Source organism: Toxorhynchites rutilus, chromosome 1 (assembly GCF_029784135.1).
Source record: "Toxorhynchites rutilus septentrionalis strain SRP chromosome 1, ASM2978413v1, whole genome shotgun sequence".
Lineage (NCBI taxonomy): Eukaryota > Metazoa > Arthropoda > Insecta > Diptera > Culicidae > Toxorhynchites > Toxorhynchites rutilus.
Window position 1 is genome coordinate 11,223,336 of NC_073744.1, and position 24,431 is coordinate 11,247,766.

At 40.1% G+C, this 24,431-nt stretch overlaps 2 protein-coding genes across 5 annotated transcripts in view; one reads left to right on the plus strand and one right to left on the minus strand.

Moving 5' to 3' along the window:
- The window catches only part of LOC129766294 (cubilin), a 174,907-nt gene that overhangs the window by 75,519 nt on the left and 74,957 nt on the right, over positions 1-24,431 (minus strand). The window lies entirely within an intron of this gene.
- Positions 6,645-15,031, plus strand: LOC129766311 (uncharacterized). The gene is made up of 4 exons (XM_055766836.1): positions 6,645-6,799; positions 13,733-13,848; positions 13,920-14,110; positions 14,190-15,031. The coding sequence occupies exons 2-4, from the start codon at positions 13,758-13,760 to the stop codon at positions 14,193-14,195; spliced, it is 288 nt and encodes a 95-aa protein (XP_055622811.1). The 5' UTR covers positions 6,645-6,799; positions 13,733-13,757; the 3' UTR covers positions 14,196-15,031.

Below are 24,431 nucleotides of genomic sequence, written 5' to 3' on the forward strand. Positions count from 1 at the left end.
AAAATGAGATTCGAACACAAAAAAAAATATTTCGGCATGATAACTAAGTTTTATGAATACAGGCATCATTAAACTATGCATCTGTAAAGTCGTACACACCAGGGGTCAATTAATGTAAAAGCCATAACCAAAACAAAATAGCAAAAGCCTATCACTCACTGTTCAATTCCGGGAAAGTCCATAGAATTACTCACTTCCACGGATAAACCGCACCGTGGATCATCCGCTCGTGGATAATCGAGGTTCCACTGTACTACAAAAATCCAACTTTTTTTTTGTTATTGGGTGTCTTCATCCTGGCGGATTTAATGGCCCTCTATTACCGATTGGAATAAATTGGATCCTAGTTCATGTGCGTTACTTTCAGAATATACATTTCAGGAAATAGGTTCAGTCAGATGAAAAAATATGGATGTTTGACCGAGCAGCACTCTCAGGCAGCTCAGTATTTTTATTGATGAATACTGAGTACTCAGGACGTGCGTGAAGTTCAGAAAATCGTGTATATACAAAACATATCTCATTCAATTTTGACTACTAACTTGAATGTTTTACTTTAAAAAATACTTAACGTGTCCACGTGGACAGTACCAAAACCCCCTCCCCCCTCACCGTGGACAAGCGTGGACATTCTCGTAACCCCTACCCCCCCTAAAGTTGTCCACGTGGTATGTGGACAGCCCCTTACGTAATGGATGTGGCCACATTCGGGGCTACATGTTCCCTTTGTTCGGCGCAGTATGTTAAAAATTTAAACGCAGAGGAGTTTTCTAGTACATACCCTGTAGCACCAAAAGCAATAATTCACCCTGTAGCACCAAAAGCAATAATATGTGGATGATTTTCTAGCCAGCACAGACACTATCCATGAAACGGTCAAACTGGCCGAAGACGTTCGTACGGTACACAGTATGGCAGGATTCGAAATTCGGAATTGGCAATCCAACGATCAACAGATTCTGCGACGGGTCGGGGGAGAGAGCCTCGAAACATTTAAAAGTTTCTCTATAGAAAAGCAAACAACAACGGAACGTATTCTGGGAATGATGTGGGTACCCGCCGAGGATGTATTTGTATTCATTGTCCAATTCCGAGATGACCTCCAAACACTGCTGACTGGTGAAGTCGTCCCAACTAAAAGACAAGTTCTTCGTGTGGTTATGAGCCTTTTCGATCCGCTGGGAATCATTTCTACCTACACCATCCATGGCAAGATCCTGATACAGGATGTGTGGCGCTCAGCAATTGACTGGGATGATCCGCTTTGTGAACAAGAATTCATAGGATAGCAACGATGGGTAAGATTGGCTCCAGATCTGGTTAACGTAAAGGTTCCAAGATGTTACTTCCCGAACTACGATCCGAGTAGCTACGGAACTACGCAGCTGCATATATTTAGCGACGCAAGCGAGCTAGCGTGTTGTGCCGTTGCATATTTCCGCATCGTTGATCGCGGTTCACCAAGGTGCACTTTGATAAGTGCAAAGGCAAAGGTCACACCTCTGCGTCCACAATCTATCCCACGTAATGAGCTTAATGCAGGAGTAATTGCTGTTCGACTGTTGAAAACCATTCTGGAAAATCATGATTTGCCGATATCAAAATGATTTATTTGGACCGACTCCACAACCGTTCTATCTTGGCTCAAAGCCGATCCTCGAAAGTATAGACAGTACGTAGGATTTAGAGTAGCCGAAATCCTTGCTGAAACCGAGCCTGAAGAGTGGCGTTGGGTGCCAACACGCTTAAATCCGGCCGACAAAGCTACCAAGTGGGGTTCCGGACCATGTTTTGACCCGAATGACGACTGGTATCGTGGTCCTGATTTCTTGCGTCTAGCCGAGGAGAAGTGGCCTACCAGAATGCCAGATCCGGGCGAACCCGTGGAGGAATTGCGAGCAGTTCATGTACATCGCGAGGAGAAAATTGATGAAACTCTATTCAATGTCAATGATTTTTCTCGTTTGGATGATTTAATTAGGTTCCTCTCTTACCTGTACCATTTTGTACATCTTTGTCGCTTGAGTACTCGTACACCATCAGAATCGCGAGTAGCAACTCTCGTCCAACAGGATTATACTGCAGCAGAGAAATGTATGTGGAAAATTGTGCAAAAAGAAACATTCCGTGACGAAATAGCTTTACTTCAAAAGAACGCAAATCTGCCATTGAACAAACAAAAATATCTGATGAAGTCTAGTCCGCTGATAAAGGTTTCTCCATTCCTGGACGATGATGGTGTTCTTCGTGCTAGATCCAGGATTGACCCCAAAGCTGAATTTTATGATTTCAACTTTCGCAATCCAATAATTCTCCCGAGGCAAAGCCACGTTGGAAATCTTCTGATACGAAAATACCATGAACGGTATGGGCATGCGAATGTTGAGACTGTCGTGAATGAGCTGAAACAGAGATACTATGTTCCAAAGTTACGTTCTGTGGTAAAAAAGGTCGTCGGCAGATGTATGTGGTGTCGAGTTTATCGAGCCAAACCTGAAGAGCCTCCAATGGCTCCGCTGCCCCAAGCGAGGGTAAATCCGTACGTTCGCCCATTTACCTTCACAGGGTTAGACTATTTTGGACCATTGGTGGTGAAAAGAGGAAGAAGCAACTTTAAACGGTGGGTGGCACTATTCACGTGTCTCACCATACGTGCTGTACACATGGAAGTGGCACATACGTTGTCCACGGAATCTTGTAAGATGGCCATCCGTCGCTTCGTAGCTAGGAGAGGAGCGCCACAGCAGATGTTCAGTGACAATGGCACCAATTTTCGAGGGGCCGCTCGAGAACTGAAGGAAGAAATTCGAGCCATTAATCGGAGAATCGCTGGGACATTCACAGATGCCGATACGGAATGGCATTTTAATCCGCCCTCCGCGCCCCTTATGGGGGGCGTGTGGGAACGCAAAGTACGGTCGGTGAAAGAGGCTTTGAATACACTTGCCCGCCAAGATAGATTAGATGACGAAAGCCTGTTGACGTTCCTTGCAGAAGCTGAGATGTTGGTGAACTCTCACCCTCTAACGTTCGTACCATTGGAGTCACCAGACCAAGAAGTGGTCACACCTAACAACTTTCTCGTCATGAGTTCGAGCGGAGCAAATAGTCAAATCAAAATTCCCATTAACGATGATGCGAACCTACGAACAAATTGGAAACGAATGCAGTTTTTGTTGGACCAGTTTTGGAGATGCTGGATCAAGTCCTATCTTCCTACGATTGCCAGAAGAACAAAGTGGCACAAAGAAGTACGACAGCTTATGGAAGGCGACCTTGTGATTATCGTAGACGAGTCGGTTCGTAACGGATGGTTACGTGGGCGCATTACCAAAACTTATCCTGGTGTAGACGGCCAAGTGAGAAGAGTTGACGTAAAAACCGAAAATGGGGTATTGCACAGACCAGCTATTAAGGTAGCTCTCTTGGACGTGCTGGAGAGTGGTAACGCCGACTAAGTGAGAGGCATTACGGGTCGGGGTGTTGCTGCGCGTCAAGATAGGTCCCTTGAATCATTTCTAGCAGGTATAATCGCCGCTGTAGTTCGCGTCGCTTTGCCGCACGGAACCGAGATAAACGTGAAGATGACAGATCATAACATAAAAATATCGCACGAGACCGAAGTAAACCAAATAAGCTAATTTCTTGAATTTCTATATTGTTTGATATAAGCACAGTGAAAAACTAATTTGTAAGTAAAGAAAAGAATTGTAAAAGCATGAATTGAATAAATTGTATTTTTAGTCGAGTCGCTGTAGAACGGACTTCGAAAAGTTTTCCAATTATTTAATAGTAATAGTAATAGTAATAGTAATAGTAATAGTAATAGTAATAGTAATAGTAATAGTAATAGTAATAGTAATAGTAATAGTAATAGTAATAGTAATAGTAATAGTAATAGTAATAGTAATAGTAATAGTAATAGTAATAGTAATAGTAATAGTAATAGTAATAGTAATAGTAATAGTAATAGTAATAGTAATAGTAATAGTAATAGTAATAGTAATAGTAATAGTAATAGTAATAGTAATAGTAATAGTAATAGTAATAGTAATAGTAATAGTAATAGTAATAGTAATAGTAATAGTAATAGTAATAGTAATAGTAATAGTAATAGTAATAGTAATAGTAATAGTAATAGTAATAGTAATAGTAATAGTAATAGCAATAGTAACAAGCTACGCCAGTAACACCGGCTGAGTGTATCCTATGGCTTACCTTCCCTACTAACACATTCCTAAATTCCCGTGACATTTATGAGAGGTCGTAGAGTTCTCTGCATCTCCCTTAAGTAAATGTCGAACTAACATTCCTTCCCTTTCCTTAGCAGTTGCAAGGACGTGGCCAGGACAATTCTTTACTGTTGGAGAAAGCATGCCTTCATCTAAGGGATATTACCAATCATCAGCAACGGATGGAGGCTAGTTTTTAACTTAACAGTTCTGAATTCGTACCACCTACGATATTGTGCAACATGCTCAATGCTAATGCTAATTCCCATTTCCTCATACATTTGTTCTGTCCATTTGTGTACTTTCCCGAACAGAGCTGTCAATAACGGGCAACTTATGCCGCCGCAAGAATAGAAACAACGAAGGGGGATAGCGAAAAGAGAATACTTGCGAAGTAAACTCCACCCTTGCATAGTAAGTAAGCTGTCGCTAGCGTATAAGTATTACATCTCCTCTGAGGAAAATTCTCAGAATCTTTCTATGCCCGAAACAACAAAGATCGCTTATTCTACTCGTATTGTGTTTTATGTTTCCCCTCGAGCAGTGAACGCTATCGAATATTTCACTTGACGTGCATCTGGCATTGCAATAAACACAACCATCCGAGCCATGGCAAAGCAGGCGAAAAAAGAGAAGAGTGCAAATGATTATAGGTCGCTTCTAGCCACCAGTGCTTGGCTTTGTGTGTGTTGCTTGTTTTCGTTGCGCGAAACTTAGAACTTGTTCATTTCCTGTACATGTGAATAGCACACCTTCGATACTTTTAGTTGCCATTCGTATTTGCTCTCGTGCGCATCGGCTCTATTCCGGTGCAACAAGCTCCTAGCTTTGTTGACGGTTTTGACCGAGAGTCGAGAAACGATTTTTCATAAACGGTCATTCTAGCGATGTTTCGCTAGAATTTTTATCGCTGCAACTGTGTGCATCTGTTAGACGCGTGTTTGATGCTTGTTGAATGGCGATGCATGGAAGATGCCTCTCGTTGAATACTCAGTGCAATGCGTGCATTGATATAAAGAAACATATTGCGACATATGACGAATTCAAGAATTGTTCTCGCAAAGACAAGAAAAATCGTTGCTTCTCGAAATGATTCTACAAAACCACGCAAGCCATTAATCCATTTAAGAGTCCCCGGAACTTTTTACTACAGAGTTATTTATGAAATTACGACGTATTCGCAAATAATATTCGAAATGATAAACCAACAAATTCAAAAAAAAAAAATAAGATTGCGTAGTCTTACGTACTAAGCGGCCGTGTCTCGGATACAACCCCTCGATTTTTTTTCCACGGTGCGATCGATTTTCGTTTTCCAATTTGTACCCGCAATATGTTACCGAAAGACGTATTCCTACGTCAACAATGGAATATATCAGAAAAAACAAGTCTGTATTGAATGAATTGACTCACATGATTAACATATAAGAATAGATGAGGCATAGAAACAAGAACTTAGACGTATTCGGTTGCGATTTTCTACTCATAAGTTGGAGTATAAACAGTGTCATGTCTACAGAAAATCAAAACAAAATTAGTTTATTTTTTTAAGTATGAACCGAGTACGATTTCCCAACGCTTGAGTATTTTAGTACTTGTGGTTGAAGATTTGCATTTGCTTCTCAAAGCCAGCGAGTTTAATCATTCCCGAAGTTTATGACTTTTCAGGGTGTAAATTCATGCCTCTAATTAGACAGTGACTAAGCGGCTTCTGTGAAGAGGAATATCACGAACGTATTGGTAAACATTGAGATAGTTTCAGATGTTTCTTCTTGGGTTTCTTGACCAATGGACTCAAATTTGAGCTGGTATCTTGCTTTCTGAATTTTGTTAGTGAACGAAAAAAATTCTATGTCACTCAACGGAAATAATCTAGTCCTTTACTAGCGCTGGTTGTTCAAAACCTGGTTTGCTGATGTCCTGAAGCTGACTGCAAAGCAATCAGACACTTTGATTACTGCACTGTGTCTTAGATCGAAGATCGAATGAGATCTCGATTGTTACCAAACCTTCGTTCGACATTCGATGGTGCAACACATCGGTCACAACGCTTCCCAACAAAGCCCGACAAAGCACCCAAACGCATTCCTTTCCGTTTCTCTTTGTGTACTAATTATTTTCGATTGAGTACCTGGTTAAACGTGATCTTTGCCCCTCGTTTTCCTTCCCGTCGCCATCATCCGTCACGGTTGAGTATATTTAAAAATCAATTCCCGATCCATCTCTAGACTAACACCATCACCACCAGCAGCAGCAGCGGCAGTGGCAGCGAATTATGTAGCCGCTACCACGTACCGACCCGATGATCGTGAAGCTGGTTCACGTTCACGCAGCGCCGGCGGCGGTGATCTTCACATTTGGAGGTCGGCGGGAGGTCCGTCGTGGCACGGTCCAGGGGAATGGCCACGGGGGGCAATGGCAACATTCCCACCCATACACACCCATGGCACCCGAAATGCGCCGGTGGAAGTGCTTCGTGAGGGGTTTTTTAGTGCCTCGCCAGTATCACTCTAATCAGTCTTGAGATATCCTGCAAAAAGAACAGTTGAATATTGTGCGGAGGAACGGTACGTTGTGAACTTTTCTCGCTGCATATCAGAGCTAGTAAAGGGGCAATATAATAATAACAGAATAGGAGGAAATCAGTGCGTGGGTGTTTCTGGCTGGGATTGGCGTTGGTGTGAAGTGAGAAGAAGCCTTATTTTCCACGCCTGGGAGTGGGCTGTGTCAGTGAGATTTGCCGGGATTGAGTGGGTATTATTTTTTTTTTTCGAATGTTGAGTGCACACGGGTGATTAGTGGAAAAGGTTATGTCTATTTCATAAAAGGATGTTTTTTTCGGTCAAAATTTTGGTTGCAGTAGACACATGATTGAAGCGGGGTCCTCTGGACGTGAGATTAATTAAATCGAACCAAATGGCAACATAACTGTCGGCAATGTGTTCCACCCAATTAAATGTCGAGTCCGCTTGGGGCGTCCAAGCTGCGAGTGAAAAATTGTTAATTTTCCCCAACTGCTAGTGACACATGCTCAAATTAATTATTTGATCTTTCGTGTTTGATTTTTTCCCGCTTTGTCGGAAAGGCCAGCATTGAATCTCGAGTTTGTTTTCTCTTGTGTCTCTCGCTCTAGAGTTTTGAGTTGTGCTGCTATCGCGCCTGTGACCTGACCGTGTGCTAAAAATAACGTCCTCACGGACCCCATGTGGGAAATCCACTTCGTCCTCTGGTTTATAAAATTAGGCGACAAGCTGAACACCAGCAAATGTTCCCTCGCCAATGTGATGGATATGTACGCATTCCGAGTGATTGTCGGCGGCGTCACGAAGAAGCCATGATTTATTTAAAATTGGGTGGCCACTCTCACCGCTGGGTAATCATCATCTAGTGTGTGTGTGTGAGTGCGTGCCATTTCATGTGAAAACTCTTGCCTCTTTGACGGTTTTCGCGCAGTTTTCATGATCTTTAGGTACATGATCTCGCTCTCTCGTGATGCCTCTATTTTTAATCATATCTCGAGGGCTCTTCCCCTGCATGTGCTCTTGTGCTTGTGTGGTCAATTGTGGTAGCATGAAAATAGTCGGCACTCGAGGTGCCGTTTTGCGATTTTTAAACGGTTGTCTCAGACACATTGCGATGTCGCAAGATCGGGCAGGATTCCGGCCGTTGTTGGAGTCTTCTCTCTGGATATCTCTTTTGAAGACAGACAAATTCTTAGCAACTACTAACCAATCAGACCGAGAATTATACATCCTATATTTGGAGAGGTAAAATTGTCTTTTTTTGTGTACTTTTATGCTACACTTGAAAGACACGCGACTTATTTCCACAAAAAAAAAAAAAAAAAAAAAAAAAACAGGAAAAAATGGGCCTCATTTCCATACACACTTCGCGGTGAAAATGAAATGAAGTATATCGGCTATGACAACGGTACGGTGTCGACATCTGGATACGAAATTAGTTTTTAACAAGGCATACTACTCCCTATGAGATTAGCCGGTCCCAATGAGGTACATATCGAGGTGGAGCAGTAGGCGAAGTATATCTGTATTGGCAAGCAAAATATCGTGTCGTAATTATTTGCATTCAATTTGGAATGTATATTGAAGGAACAGAACAATGTTGAAAGTACTCACGGATACATGATAATTTGATCCCAAATTCTCATGAAATCATTCAACTGTTTCTTTTTTTACAGATGGCAATTGTATCATGGCTTATTTCGATTATTTATGTGGTAAAAAGGTTCAGAGAGCAGTGATAAGCTTAGTTCTCGAAAGCAGTAAAATTTTCGGTGAAATTTTGATTAACTGGCGAGTATTCTCTCACAACATACACACCGACACTGAGAGCCTCCGAAACATCAACTTCATAACGTTATAATAATGAAACTTTGTTTCTATGAACGTGGGGGAGTGAAAATGGCACATGGAAATATCACCTTTATCCGTCTTCTTCGACGTGATTCAACAAATATTCACTGCACGCTATCACATCAGCCTCATATTCAGTAGGAACTCTAAAAAAATAAACGTTTTTAATTGATAAATTACTTTCTGAAAATACCATTTTCACATGGATGCGGTGAGCAATCGAAGATAAACACAACGACTGACGTCACTATTTGAGAAACAGTTATGGCAGCGCATGCTATGTCGCTCGAAACTCTACCATCTTCACTACTTTTTATCAGTAGGGTAACACGGGGTGAGTTGGACTCCCCTTTATCTAAAAAAATACGGCCCATTTTGGATTTTTTATAATCTCCTTTTATTGTTGAGCCGTTGAGTTTACAGAAGACGAACAATTTGATGCTGCGAAACTGTAAGTTTGATAACAATAAACGACGACAAGACAACGTTGGAAGAAGGAGGAGCTTGAAAGAGCAACGCAAGCCATCAAGAACGAATTTTCTTTGACCAAGCCTCGAAAGTGTTTGAAAATGCTCGAACAACAGTGAAAAGATCCATGCATAATTAGAGATGGTCTTAATCCAACTTTTCTGGTCTGGAATCTGGCCAAGACACCTGGTATCGATCCCAGAACACTCAGCTGAAACCAGAAAGATCTTGATTCTCGATTCTCGATTCTAAATTAACGTTTAATGAACACGTAGCTTATATCACCAGAAAAGCATCCAGACTCCTAGGATTCATCTCACGCGTTACGAAAGATTTCAGGGCGATACATTGTTTAAAGTCTCTATATTGTGCTTTGGTCCGCTCAATCCTTGAGTATGCTTGTATGGTCACCTTCTTACCGAAATGCCGTTCAGCGAATAGAGGCAATTCAATGTTCGCTTCGCTCTGCGAAATTTGGCTTGGAACGATCCTTCGAATCTTCCAAATTATGAAGATCACTCTAATTTAATTGGACTAGGCTTACTGAGTTTACGTAGAGACGTCGCTAAAGCTATATTCGTATCAGACCTGATCCTCTCAAACATCGACTGTTCTGATCTTCTCCAGCTAATTAATTTTAACGCAAGGATACGAACCGGAAAGAATCAAATCGGTTGTCAAAAGAGATCCTATAATTATGAGGGGGAAAAAGTGTTACTTTTCCTATAGTAATCCACTACATAGAGAAAGTATTTTCTCTATGTAGTGGATTACTGTATCATCGAAAATATTCGTTGTAGAGAAAAAAAAAATGTATGAGCATGAAGAAAATACTCATTTATTTACTACAAATACTACATTTACATTTGCGAGTCATTCGTGTGTTTGATTATGTTTATACAGGGTGGGCCATTTAAAGTGGAAGCATCTGGCAACCCCATAACTTTTGACAGAGATGTCAGATTAACAAATGTCATACCGCGTTGGAAGCGTCATTTCAGTACAATTTTAACCATGGAATAATACACACCTAAACAACGCGCTGAAATTGATCAGCTGTACATTCAAAATAACTTCTCAATTGTGTTAGCTAAACGTGCGTGGAAAAATAAAAATAAAGTTAAAACATCGCCTGGAGACAACACTATACGTCGATTATATGCCAAATTTATATCGTCTGGTAGTGTTGGTAATGCCAGTCATCTGTCCAGACAACGACCAAGACGTTTCGACGAGAATATTGATGCCGTTCGAGCCAGTGTTGCAGAGACTCCATCGACATCAGGTCGCCATCGTTCGCAAGCTCTAGAATACGCGTGATCACAGTACAAGTCGGAGGAAATTTCTTTGACGAAAAATTCCCCCGACCAGAACGGGAATCGAACCCGAACACCCGGCATGTTAGTTATGACGCTAACCACTCGGCCACGGGAGCACCTGGAACAATAATTCTGCAGTATCTTAAAAAAATGTTTGTGAAGAATTAGTTTTTTTTTAACTTGAATACCCAAAAAGGTCATCAATACGATTGAAGTCGTTTTCATGATTAACATCGGTATTTGGCATACTTGAACAGGGGTCGTTTACCAAGGTTTCTCGATAGACATGCTGAAAAAACAGGAAGTGGGTTATATCTGTGGTATAACCGCAAGGGTGACGTAGGACTATCTTTGACTTAGTGATCATTCGTTCTTAGTTGCTTCTGAATCAATTCTGAATGAATGAATATATGAATATCTGGGGGAATTCGAAAACGAGAGCGTTATGTTGAAGACACAATATTCAGCAAAAAAAAGCAATCACACGAAAGTTTTATAATACATAATACATTGCTTGTATTGTGATATGATTTGTATTCCATTTCCAATAGACAGAATAACTGTTGCATCAAATCAGTCTACATATTTTTTGCGAGAAATTGTTTTCATATTTCTCGTTTGAGAAATTGTTGAGCAAACATCGTTTGCCAGTGCGCGTAGAACGGGAATTCCTTTTTAGGATTCATTGCACCTCTAATAAATTGCCGAAAGACGTGGTCTTACGTTGGTCGCACTTGATTGAAAAATCACCAAACCAAATGTATTTGGTCGCAATATTATATGGATAGAAAACATGATAAACTGTTTCGCTTGAATGTAATTTTCAATTCCAAGGGAATGAATGAATGCGTTTCAGGTCAAGTCAGGCCAGGTAATGAATCCCTCGATCCCTCGCCGTTCAGCTCGCTCAGTAACGATGTTGTCTTGTCGATGTCCTCACGAAAAATGAATGCGTTTCACCACCAGAATATCGCTTAAGTATGCTTTTTGTGCGTGATTGAATCAAGAGAAGGTGTGGTTTACGATGGCAATTTGGAAGGCAAACTAGAGGGGAATGAACTCTCTGAGTTTGAAACTTTGGGCAACTGAGCAATAATCGATTGAAAATTATATAATTTTTACGATGCGAAACATTTTCCGTTGCGCGCGCATACAATATTGGATACGAAAAATTTCCACTGATGGGGAAGAATAATTTTCAGAAGCTTTCCTGTTAATTGCGATTGATTGAAAAATCACAAAACCAAATGTATTTGGTTGCAGTGTTATATGGATAGAAAACATTAGAATAAACTCTTTCGCATCAATGTATTTTTCAATTCCCAGGGGAACTGGCAGAGTATTTTTCAGCAACGATTAGTTCTTTCCAGATTTTCCTCGATACTCGAAGCCCACCAGTGGTTAATGCTAACACGATAACCACCTGTTAATAGAACTTGATTGAAAAATCACAAAACCAATTGTATTTGGTCGCTGTGTTATATGATTAGAAAACATTAAAATAAACTCTTTCGCATGAATGTATTTTTCAGTTCCCAGGGGAACTGGCAGATTATTTTTCAGCAACGATTGAATCTTTCCGGAATTTTCTCGATGCTGAATGGCACCCAAACGAAGAGTTCCGCGCGTGTATGTGTGTGTGTGGCGGCTGCTCCGATCTCTTCCCGGGGAACCGTTTGTGGCATCACTCTCCTCCTGATGGATTCCCTTCTGGCCTAAGGTGCACAAACAGGCTCTTGGTGACACCGTTCATCCGCGCTTTCATGATAAATGAAGAGCTTCACCACAACAGCGACAACATGCTCCAATCGCTGTTCAATTAGTACTGAGTAGATTTCCGAGCGGCGCTCGCTTATACACCGATTGGTGATTTCAATTGCCTGTTTTGAAAGCAATTTTAATGCTATTGAAACAAGTTTTTGGATCAGAAAGTAACAAGTATAGAACGCGTAGACATTTTATCTTTCGAATGAAGTGTGTATCATACCATTTCGTTCAGTTGTTTAAGAGCTATTAACGCCCAGAATCTCGGTTTCCGGCGTAACGCTTTCGTTTTCGAAACTTTGATTTTACACCCCGGTATAGAAATGAAAGACGTAGTCCTACGTCAAAAATCTAGTAAAGACTGGAACATTGCACATTGGCAAAACCTGTCAGCCGCCACTCATTTTCGAATTATTTGAATTCAGTACTGAATCTAATCACTTAAGACCAGAATTCAAGCACAAAACAAACATAAGTACCAGTCATCATTTAATATTCTGCTTTACAGCGACAGCATAATAACTATCTTCCTCATTGCGAAATGAAAGCTGAAAGTAGAACCGAAGTGGAATGTAAATTCAATCATCACTTTGCCGTTGGCACAGCTGAAATTGAATAGACAAAAGTTTCCATTCCACCATTTATTTGCGAAACTTAAACGAAGGCCATCAATATGTTTAATGGGACCATTTTAAGGTTTAATAGGTTTAACTTTACGGCCTTAAAACTACTGGAGGAAAGTTCTGCAAAGTTCACAGCATGAAAAGGAATATCATCTGAGTCGCAAATGAAGATGAACTGTGTGGAATGGTGTCTTTTTTCTGTGAAAGAGGTTGCTTTCAACCTTTCAACCATTTTATCCAAAACAAAAGTCCAATTACCGGGCGCATTTGAACTCCAAACAGGGTGTCTAGCGCGAGGAGTTTGCGGAAGGCGAAGCATGCCGTGCCAAAAGTCAAAGAAACCAAGTGCACTCGCTAGAGAAAAATCATATTTTCACCTAGCCGACGCAGCTTCTTTTTGTGGCCGTGGAAACGCCACTGAGAGGAACGAGAGGAACGCGAACGCGAAACAGCGCGAAGCCGTTAACGAGATGTAACATAATTTCAAAAATAGTCCTCTAATTGAAGTGCATCCCGGGCTGAAGTTTCGCAGAATGGTGCGATCGAAGCAACCTCTGTTTGCGCGCATTTGGCAACCAAACCGTACACAACATTCGCTTGCTTGGATGGATATACGCAGCGCCGATGTTTATGCCGCTAGGAGTAATTTTCTTTCTCTCGTGCTTTTCCATATTTCTGTTTGTTGTTTGGCTGCTACGCAGCATCCTAGCAAGTCACGTTTGTTGCTGCGGTTATTCCTTTCAGTTGCGAATGTAGTAATTTATTCCAGTGGCTACTCGGATGCGGTTCGAAACAATGGTTTGGTTCTGAATTGAAAATATGAAAAACGCAAAAAAAGCACATCGACGAAACAATGAAACGCCGCATGTCGCGGTCTGGAAATTATCGACCAAACAAATGACCGGAGATTCGTTCTCATTGAATTGATGGAAAATATTTTTTCTCTATTTCAGTCACAAAAAATAAAGTCAAACGAAAATGTTTAAGCAACACTTGGAGATGATCGGCAGCTACGAGCCAATCAGCAAGAAGGCTCGCTTCTTCAACACATACCTGAAGTCCTTGAAGGGTAAGTGGTAGAAGTTTGTGAGTGCTGCTTTGCGAAAAAAACACTGATTCCCGTATGTATACACCTCTCAGGATCCCAGGATATTGTTGCTAAGGAGAAGCAGCGCCTGTACAGCTCTTCCTTCGAGGGTTCCAGCATCTTCAACGAGTCGAAGCACGCCGTCGAGCGCATTAACTCTCCCGGATATCACTACAACCCGGTCAGCAAGGACACCTATGGCGTCACCCCGAGGAAGACCGAGAGACGCCCATTTGTGCCAACCGTAAGTGTCCGCCTTCTTTCTTAGATCATCAAAGTATACTATCATACTGTTCTTTTTGTTCTATCTTTTTGACTCACAGCGTTAAGGTGTGTGCATGCGTTGGGCACCTACAGTGGGTTCCCTCCAACCGGGGACCACGGTTAGACGTAAGCGAATCATCCAAATTGTGACACACGCACTCAAAATCTGAACCCGAAACAACACCTACTCTTGGACAGATTTCGAGATTCGACGAAAAAAACGACTTTATTTGGCGACCTCCCCCTGTGAACAACAACAACAACAACAACATTGACAACAACGCAAATACCACTGGGTGGATCGCTGGAGCAATCCAGGGCATTCATCCGGCGGTGTTTAAGTCTCTCTTTTGGCATTAAGAAATCGATAATTTAAAGAAAAATGAAAACATATTCGACCAACTGTTCGGAACAACAACACACATACATGACAAGGCTCCATCCTATCGACTTGAGAAGTTTCGACTAGCTGAACAACAAAAGCACACACAAACAAACAAAAAAAGTGGTAGCTCCTCTCCAAGAAAAAAAAAAATAAAGGAAAAGAACATCTCTTTTAAGGCGACAGCAACTGATGCTGAGAACATCTGATGAACTCATGGTATAGAAATAGATGAAAAAGCTGTAGAATAACGAGAAATAATCAAGCGGAAGATGCGCAGGATAAAAAAACAAGCATAAACATATACTAACAATAGTTTAAGGTAGCTCAGAGAAACAGAATTTAATCTGAAACGAGAAACAAGAGAAACAAAAAAAAAAAGAATCGAAGTGGAAGATATATAAGAACCTCTATTTTTCTTTTCGTTTATTTTATGTGTACTATAAATGTTTTACCGTTAATTAAGGCTGTAACTATGACAATAAAACGAGTTGAATAAAAAGACCTAAAAAGCGCAAAGATAGATTTTGTATTCGACTAGCGGCACAATTCTATGTTTTAATAAGTTTACCGCAAATGCATTGGAATAGCTTTGCTGTTGCACTCAAACAGACTCTCCCATTTTTTTTCTTTTCTTTTCTTCAATGTTTCTATTTTAGTCCAAATGTCTCTAGGTCGAAAATCTCTACTCTTTCTCTACTACTTCTTTCGATGAATTGTTGCTCTTTCAATTTTGACTTTGACTTTCAACTTTCTACTCTTCCTTTCCTACTATCTACTCTATACTTTGGTCTCTCTTCTTCCTACTCTCTGCTCTTTATTTTAAACTCTCTACTCTTCACTCTCTGCTTTCTACTCTCTACTCTCTACTATCTCTCTACTCTCTCTACTCTTCTCTTTCCACTTTCTACTCTCCATACTATTTACTCTCTTTACTCTCTACTCTCTCTACTATCTCTACTCTCTCTACTCTCTTCTCTCTACTCTCTACTCTCTACTCTCTACTCTCTCTAGTTTCTACTCTATATACTCTCTACTATCTCTACTCTCTCTACTCTCTACTCTCTACTCTCTACTCTCTACTCTCTACTCTCTACTCTCTACTCTCTACTCTCTCTTCTCTCTACTATCTCTACTCTCTCTACTCTCTACTCTCTACTCTCTACTCTCTACTCTCTACTCTCTACTCTCTCTTCTCTCTACTATCTCTACTCTCTCTACTCTCTACTCTCTACTCTCTACTCTCTACTCTCTACTCTCTACTCTCTACTCTCTCTTCTCTCTCTACTCTCTACTCTCTACTCTCTACTCTCTACTCTCTCTAGTTTCTACTCTATATACTCTCTACTATCTCTACTCTCTCTACTCTCTACTCTCTACTCTCTACTCTCTACTCTCTACTCTCTACTCTCTACTCTCTACTCTCTACTCTCTCTTCTCTCTACTATCTCTACTCTCTCTACTCTCTACTCTCTACTCTCTACTCTCTACTCTCTACTCTCTACTCTCTCTTCTCTCTACTATCTCTACTCTCTCTACTCTCTACTCTCTACTCTCTACTCTCTACTCTCTCTTCTCTCTACTATCTCTACTCTCTCTACTCTCTACTCTCTACTCTCTACTCTCTACTCTCTACTCTCTACTCTCTCTTCTCTCTACTATCTCCACTCTCTCTACTCTCTACTCTCTACTCTCTCTTCTCTCTACTATCTCTACTCTCTCTACTCTCTACTCTCTACTCTCTACTCTCTACTCTCTCTACTTTCTACTCTCTATACTCTCTACTCTCTCTACTTTCTACTCTCTATACTCTCTACTCTCTACTCTCTACTCTCTCTACTTTTTCTACTCTCTACTCTCTCTACTCTCCACACTCTCTACACTCTCTAATCTCTCTACTCTCTACTCTCTACTCTCTCTACTCTCTACTCTCTACTCTCTCTACTTTCTACTCTCTGCTCACTGCTCACTCTCTCACTCTGTTTGTGTTTACGTCAAGAATACGACCATTTACGACCGTTTTTGACTGTTCACGACGACCGCGCTTTATTTTTTAGCGATTTTATTTATAGTAAGATGTACGTGAAGATGTGTGGGCTCCCTTGACTTTTATCAACATGTTCAATAGTGGTATTCCTCTTGGGCACCATACACGATCAAAATTATTGACAATAATTGTCTTCAACATCGTGACTAGGCTAGGCTTTCGACATCTGTTCTAACCTCAATCAATGCCACCTAACACGGTCAATATCGCCATCAACCCGGGACTACGAAAGTATCCGCGAGGACTGGTGGTGACATTCGAGTTTGGAATCAAAACTATTCTCCATCAGATTAGGAGGCTCTAAGGCCATATTGAATTGCTAAGATTTGAATGAAAATTCCTGCTTGGCGTTATTCAATTACTTGAAGCAAGAAGTTCTGACACTAACTTAACCTATTTCCTCTAAATTTTCCGGTATCCGTACTAAAACTTATAATCTATATAAATAAAAATGTACGGCAAAATCTGTTGGTAAGCGGAAAACCCGAAGAAGGTATGGTCCGATTTTAGCCTCCTGTATTATATTGTATTCGTCTCTTCCCGTAGATCAATGTAGTGGAGAGAAAAATCGGAAAATCCTGAAGGAAGGTCGGAAAATTCGGAAAATTGTATTTCCACATGTTCGAAAATTACATCATAATAAGCGTTGTTAGTCGATTCGATATTTGCTCCATCGAAATTGATCTTTGTTCGTAAGTGGAAATGGATTTTCAGACGGAATAACGCATTTCCATATCTTCTATCTGTATAAACAAAAACTGAAGGCCAAATGTGTTGGTGTGCCCTAAACCAGAGGAAGGAATGGTTCGATTTGAGCTGTCTTTATTTTGTAATATTCGCTGTATCAAACATGTATTCCACGCAACGGAGAAACATGTTATTTCCAAATGCTTGAAGAATCTCAAACGAGAATTGTGTCTAAAAATAATTTTATATTATAAGGACGAATTTTTGTAGAAGTACTAGACAATTTATAGTAAAAGGAAATTGTAAAGAGTCAAAGGGTAATCAATCAATGAAGAGTTCAGTGATTGGGCTCACTAACGTTCACTTAGTAATAAAACATGGATGTTTGGAAGTATTCAAATCAAAAAATCTATTTTGGGCGGGACGAAGTTCGTCGGATCAGCTAGTTATAATATAAAATCAATTTCAAATGCTATTTTCGTATACGATTTTCTCACCACTTTCCGAATTGTGATTTGCATTCACATAGAATACTAATTTAAATCGGAAAAGTTAATTTTCATTCATAATTTACACTTTAAAGTTCGTTTTTCCTTTTAAAAACACATATCATAATAGAGCATCTCTACTCTCTACTATCTCTCTACTCTCTCTACTCTTCTCTTTCCACTTTCTACTCTCCATACTATTTACTCTTTTTACTCTCTACTCTCTCTACTATCTCTACTTTCTCTACTCTCTTCTCTCTACTCTCTACTCTCTACTCTCTACTCTCTACTCTCTCTAGTTTCTACTCTATATACTCTCTACTATCTCTACTCTCTCTACTCTCTACTCTCTACTCTCTACTCTCTACTCTCTACTCTCTACTCTCTACTCTCTACTCTCTCTTCTCTCTACTATCTCTACTCTCTCTACTCTCTACTCTCTACTCTCTACTCTCTACTCTCTACTCTCTACTCTCTACTCTCTCTTCTCTCTACTATCTCTACTCTCTCTACTCTCTACTCTCTACTCTCTACTCTCTACTCTCTACTCTCTACTCTCTACTCTCTACTCTCTACTCTCTACTCTCTCTTCTCTCTCTACTCTCTACTCTCTACTCTCTACTCTCTACTCTCTACTCTCTACTCTCTCTAGTTTCTACTCTATATACTCTCTACTATCTCTACTCTCTCTACTCTCTACTCTCTACTCTCTACTCTCTACTCTCTACTCTCTACTCTCTACTCTCTACTCTCTCTTCTCTCTACTATCTCTACTCTCTCTACTCTCTACTCTCTACTCTCTACTCTCTACTCTCTACTCTCTACTCTCTCTTCTCTCTACTATCTCTACTCTCTCTACTCTCTACTCTCTACTCTCTACTCTCTACTCTCTACTCTCTACTCTCTCTAGTTTCTACTCTATATACTCTCTACTATCTCTACTCTCTCTACCCTCTACTCTCTACTCTCTACTCTCTACTCTCTACTCTCTACTCTCTACTCTCTACTCTCTACTCTCTACTCTCTACCCTACTCTCTACTCTCTCTTCTCTCTACTATCTCTACTCTCTCTACTCTCTACTCTCTACTCTCTACTCTCTACTCTCTACTCTCTACTCTCTACTCTCTCTTCTCTCTACTATCTCTACTCTCTCTACTCTCTACTCTCTACTCTCTACTCTCTACTCTCTCTTCTCTCTACTATCTCTACTCTCTCTACTCTCTACTCTCTACTCTCTACTCTCTACTCTCTACTCTCTACTCTCTCTTCTCTCTACTATCTCCACTCTCTCACTTTCCGAATTGTGATTTGCATTCACATAGAATACTAATTTAAATCGGAAAAGTTAATTTTCATTCATAATTTACACTTTAAAGTTCGTTTTTCCTTTTAAAAACACATATCATAATAGAGCAATTCGCATTGAAATCGACAAATGTCAAAACAGGAGTATTTTTGATTCGAATAAAAGTTTGTATTCTGTTTGGGTTGGAGGAAATATGAATTTTCCACAGCAATTGGGAATTTTTTGACTCAAGCGTAACTTTTGAAAAGGGCGTATGGATTTTAGTAAAAGAAATCTTTGATAATTTATGTGTCAAAAACTATTAGTCGTACCGAAAAAAAAATAGTGAAATGAAAAAGTTGTAGAGTATTGATGTAAAGAAACCCACTGATCTGGCCACATTGTTTGGGGCAAAAGCCGGTGTAGTGGGAATTGACATCATTGATAGGTAGGAAGAATAGAGTAGATAGGAGATGAACAGAACCAAAACAAAAACAAAACGAATCGAAGTGATTAGATTGGAAGTTTGGAAAGTTGTAAAATAAATATTGAAAATTTGTGCGTTTCTGCAATATTAATAGCAGTAGCACTGGAAGTGGTAGAATTGGTGCCATTTAATTAATTGCACGGTAAGAGGAATACAGTAAGAATTGCGTCGATAAGTTGTCCGAATATGATCCTTTTAAATGTAGGTTATACCTTCTTTCTTTCTTTGTTTTTAAGAGGCTTTAAACTTTGCAGTTCATTCGCCTCTAAGGTTATACCGGAAGGCAAGGGCCAATTATAGGATAACAATTCAAATTAAACTGCCAATAGTTATCTGGTATGTCGAAGTCACATACGAACCACTTCTGTGAATATTAATTCAAGTTATATGCAGGCTAGTGTTTTGAAACTAAATAATTGGAGCACTCGTTGTAGGAGGTAAAGCGGAGAAACTATCTTTGTAAGTAGTAATTATGATAAAATTTGTAATTGAGCAATGTGTTGAAACTAAATTAAATTTGCAATTTGAGCTGCTGAAATTTGCTGCTACAAAACGGTAGTGTATTCCCTACAATCCGAACAATTGATGTTAAAACGTGAAAAAAATATACACTGACAAAAAATAGTACTCTTTTTTTATTTACGAAAAAAACTTAAATTTGCAATATCTGAAATATGTAATTTTTTAATTTTTTTCATATAAAATAGAAGTCATGTAGAAAATTCAAAAAAATTAGTTCAAGATGATAAAACTATTTCTGACAAAGTTTGTGAAACATCGATTTTTTATGGTTTTTCGAAACATAAAATTTTTGTATGTTAACAATCATTCCTAGCCACAAATTATGCACCCTGATGTGATTTAAAATAAAAATGAGTGGGTTATATCTATGATATAACCGCAAGGTTGACGTGGAACTACCTTAGCTTAGCAATCATTCGTTTGTATTGATTAAATTCTTGATTGAATGAAACAGTTTCCAAATTCAATTGAGTTCAATATATTTGCTCTGTGAGTGAAAAAAATGAACAAATGCCGTGTAAAGTCAATTCATTTATTGTGATTGATTGTTCTTCGTTACAAGTAAATTTAATGACGGACCTTTTACGTTTGGTATGATGACTAGAACAAAATATATGTACGGAAGAATTATCAAACGTTTGATGAACCAGCCTAAGGCTGAAAATCTTTCCAATAAAGACAAAAAAAAATTATCAAACGATTATTTTATTTCACATTTCCCTCTGAAGTTTACATCCCAAAAGTGTACATACTTCTCGAATCTCGAATTTGCTTGAAACTGGGAAGTTCATTCGCTTCTAGTGGCTGCACGATTTTCCCAGGTTCCTAAGTTTAGAAGATCATGTTAGGACAGACATATTCCACTCTGCACAAAGGCAAGCGAGGACAAAAGTACTCGCAGTTTGCATTTATTTGCAGAGCCGATTTCCCCAGAAACCTCGGTTTTGAAGTCTGTGTTAGGGAAACACATTTCAATCGGAACAAAAATACCCCCGATTTGTATGAATTCGCAATGCCGATTTCCCCACGCTTCATGGATTTGAAGTCTGTGTTAGGAAAACACATTCCAGTCGGAACAAAAATACCCCCGACTTGCATGAATTTGAAATACCGATTTCTCCAGGCACCTTGGTTTAGAAATCTCTATTAGGGAACACATTTCGGTGGGAACAAAAGCTCCCCCTACTTTCGTGTGTTCTTTTTCTTCTTTTTGGCTTTAAGAGGGTTTAAACTTTTCAGTTCACTCGCCTCTAGGCTCTTTCGTGTGCTTGAAATGCCGATTTCGCTGCTTGGTTTTAAAGTCTGTGTTAGGGAACATTTTTCGATGAGAACAAAAGTCCCCCTACTTTCATGTATTTGCAATGCCGATTTCCCCAAGGCTGCTTGGTTTTGATGGTTGTGTTAGGGAAACCGTAAATCGGGCCAATCAAAACGATGCAGTTAGGGCGTTTAGATAACGCCTAATATTTTACAGTTATTCAATTGTTTATCTAATGAAAAACAACATTTTGTTAGTTGCGATAGATGCGTAGAAATATTCCCTATCAAGTGATGCAAACATCTCTCCTATCCAGTACGAAATGTTCGAGCTATAAGCATTCGAAATCTTTCATTTTTTCCTGCATGTTCTGTGTTTAGGTTTTCATTTTACCCTCCATATATTCCGGTTAGACGTAGTCCCACGTTAAAAAATCAATATGGAAAAGATCGATTTTCTGAAAATCGATCTAAGATCGCTCATTCACAGAGCAGGCATATTCCCTTTGACACTCTCGAAAATTTGCTATGTAGCGCCATTTCTGAGATCCAAAGACGGTTCTGTTCAGGACCACTATCCCCTACGAACTGTGAGAAGTAAAAGTCTCCGATAAATAAAAACAAATCACAGTGGGATAACATTCACTCGAGTGATGTGGGCAGATGTTTGACTACATTTAGACGGATTAATTGGGACGTATTTCCTTCCCCCCGCCCCCTCATCACATTTTCACTCTCATAATTACTTTTCCGTCTTCAGATTGCAAATCTTCTTCCGGATTGACGCTACCTCCGACAGCGGGGCAATATTTCATTTCTTGTGTTTTTTTTTGCTCTATTTGTGCGCCCGAATTATTCCCCGCTGGAACTAATTAGAAACAAATTTCGGGCGGAAATCTTCCACCCAATTAATTTACTCCGCGCATTTCAGAGGAACAGTTGGGTTCCACCCAGTTCGAACAAACCTTATCAATCGAGCGACGCGACGCGAGTTATGCGTTAGGCCAGGCGCAAGTTGAGACGCGTATAGCGCGAGTAACTTGCCGCGATATAGCGCCTGTTTTTGTGGCTAATGAAAACAGATAGAACGGCGCAAATTGGCCAGATGACGCGAGATTGTGGAGCGCTCGTGAGACACGACTCGCGTGACGCTGTGGCTGAACCACAGTTTCTCGTGCTGGTCATGCCGGTTGTGGTAGTTGTGTTGGTGAACAATCATATAGCGCCGTGGGTTTGATACTGTATGGCTGTACTGGTCGGGTGATTGTGTTAGTAACTAAATATATCGCGCAAAACTGTGTGAATCAGACATTGTAAGGGAGTGGCACGTTATTTACACCAAACTGCGACTGAATATGCGCTCCACCACGCTACGTTTGTGGCACGTATGAGTCGTGTTGGTGGTCTCGTGTTCCTTTACGAGCACTATACGCTTCTCAATTTGCGTCTTTCCTTAAGGAAGCACTTCACTGTTTTGAAATAACACTTTCACTTAGGTTGTCTGTTCAAAAATGAACGCAACACATTGAATTTTCAGCTTCTCGCAATACATCTGCGTGAAAGTGTCTGTGCTGACTGACGTATTTATGAAATATTTCGGCTTACTATGATCAAACTCCAAACTCATCTACACCGAAGAACGAACAATCCATGTAGCAGTGCAATAAAACGATTGTTCTGCAATTGACAGGCAAGGGGAGCCGCTCTCGCAGATCGACGATAAATATGGCATAAAATTCAATTATGTGCATAATTCATTCGTACTGCTGCCGAGTACTTTCCGAATATTGCTGGGTGTGGAATTGCTCTTGAAACAGGAGGCATAACCGAAGGCATCGCTTCTCTGGCTGAGCGACGATTCGAGTGACATTTAATTTCACCATTAACTTCCTTTATTTCATTCTCTTCCGCTTTCATTTCGCATTTTTTTCTGAATCAATGCTCGCTTGGGTCCAATCGTTCATCGGCACTCATACATTGCGGTATGATGGAGTGGAGGGAACGAGAATGGCAGGAAATTGTTACAACGTTGTTACGCGATGTTCATCTCTGCAATGACTGTCGCTTGCCGGAAGAATCGATACGGCACACCTCCAATGGTACCGCTAACAGTGTTAACTAGTCTGCATCTGAGAGAGAGGAGCCAGCTCGCGTTTGTTGTGATAACCCTTATGTCAACGCGAACCAGTCACGGTGAACCAAGGGGAAGTATTGAAATATGTAGAAAATTTTAACATGACATTTTTTTGCAAGACATTTTATGTGAAAATAATTCTGACGTCGGACTACATTTTTCATTTCTATACTGAGGTGTAAGTTTAAAGCTTCGAGAACGAGAGCGTTACATTGAAAGAACAGGATTTTGAGCATTAATACCGGTTGAAAGAAATGGTGTGATAACCGCTTCATTCGAAAGATAAAATTTCTACGCGTTATATGTTTGTTACTTATTGATCCAAAAACTTGTTTCAATAGCCCAAAAAATTGATTTGTAAGCAAGCTATTGAAATCACAAAAGTCTGTATATAAGCAGGTGCCAGCTCGAAAATCTACTCAATTATAATTGTACAGCGGATGGATCACGTTATCACTGCTCAAAATTGATATGGCGAAACTACTTATATCACACACAAAGGAAGGAAGGAAGGTATTGTATTATAGAGACTTTAAACTTTTGCAGTTCATTCGTCTCTAGCCTTGAGAAAGGCCCCTTGAAAACTCTACTCTATTCTACTCCAGCGCTACCACCTCCGCCCTCTTGCCTTGAGAAAGGCACTCGATCCCTCGCCGTCCAGCCCGTCCAGCAACGATGTTGTCCAGTCGGTGTCCACACAAAGAATGACACAAAGGGGAGAAAGACTCTTGACCCTTTTAGTTTTGACAGACTGATTGATTCACCTTCACTATCGGTCAATTCAATCCGAATCGTGATCACTACCTATTAAAAATGCAGACACAGTTGGTTCTGCATTCTTTTTAGTCAACCTAGTATTTTTTCCATCGGACACAACAAAAACTTTCCTCAAAACGCACCTTGGAGAAATCAATGTTGATTTTTTTTGATGGGGGGATTAGCACTTATTTTATGTATTCCACATACGCTGAATATTCACATTGCATCGGAGAATATCCAATCATCGCCCAC

Excerpts from the sequence above, each read along its gene's own strand:
- LOC129766311 (XM_055766836.1), top strand. The coding sequence starts at position 13,758 with ATGTTTAAGCAACACTTGGAGATGATCGGCAGCTACGAGCCAATCAGC. Across the intron at positions 13,849-13,919 it reads ATACCTGAAGTCCTTGAAGG|GATCCCAGGATATTGTTGCT; the intron begins GTAAGTGGTAGA and ends TACACCTCTCAG.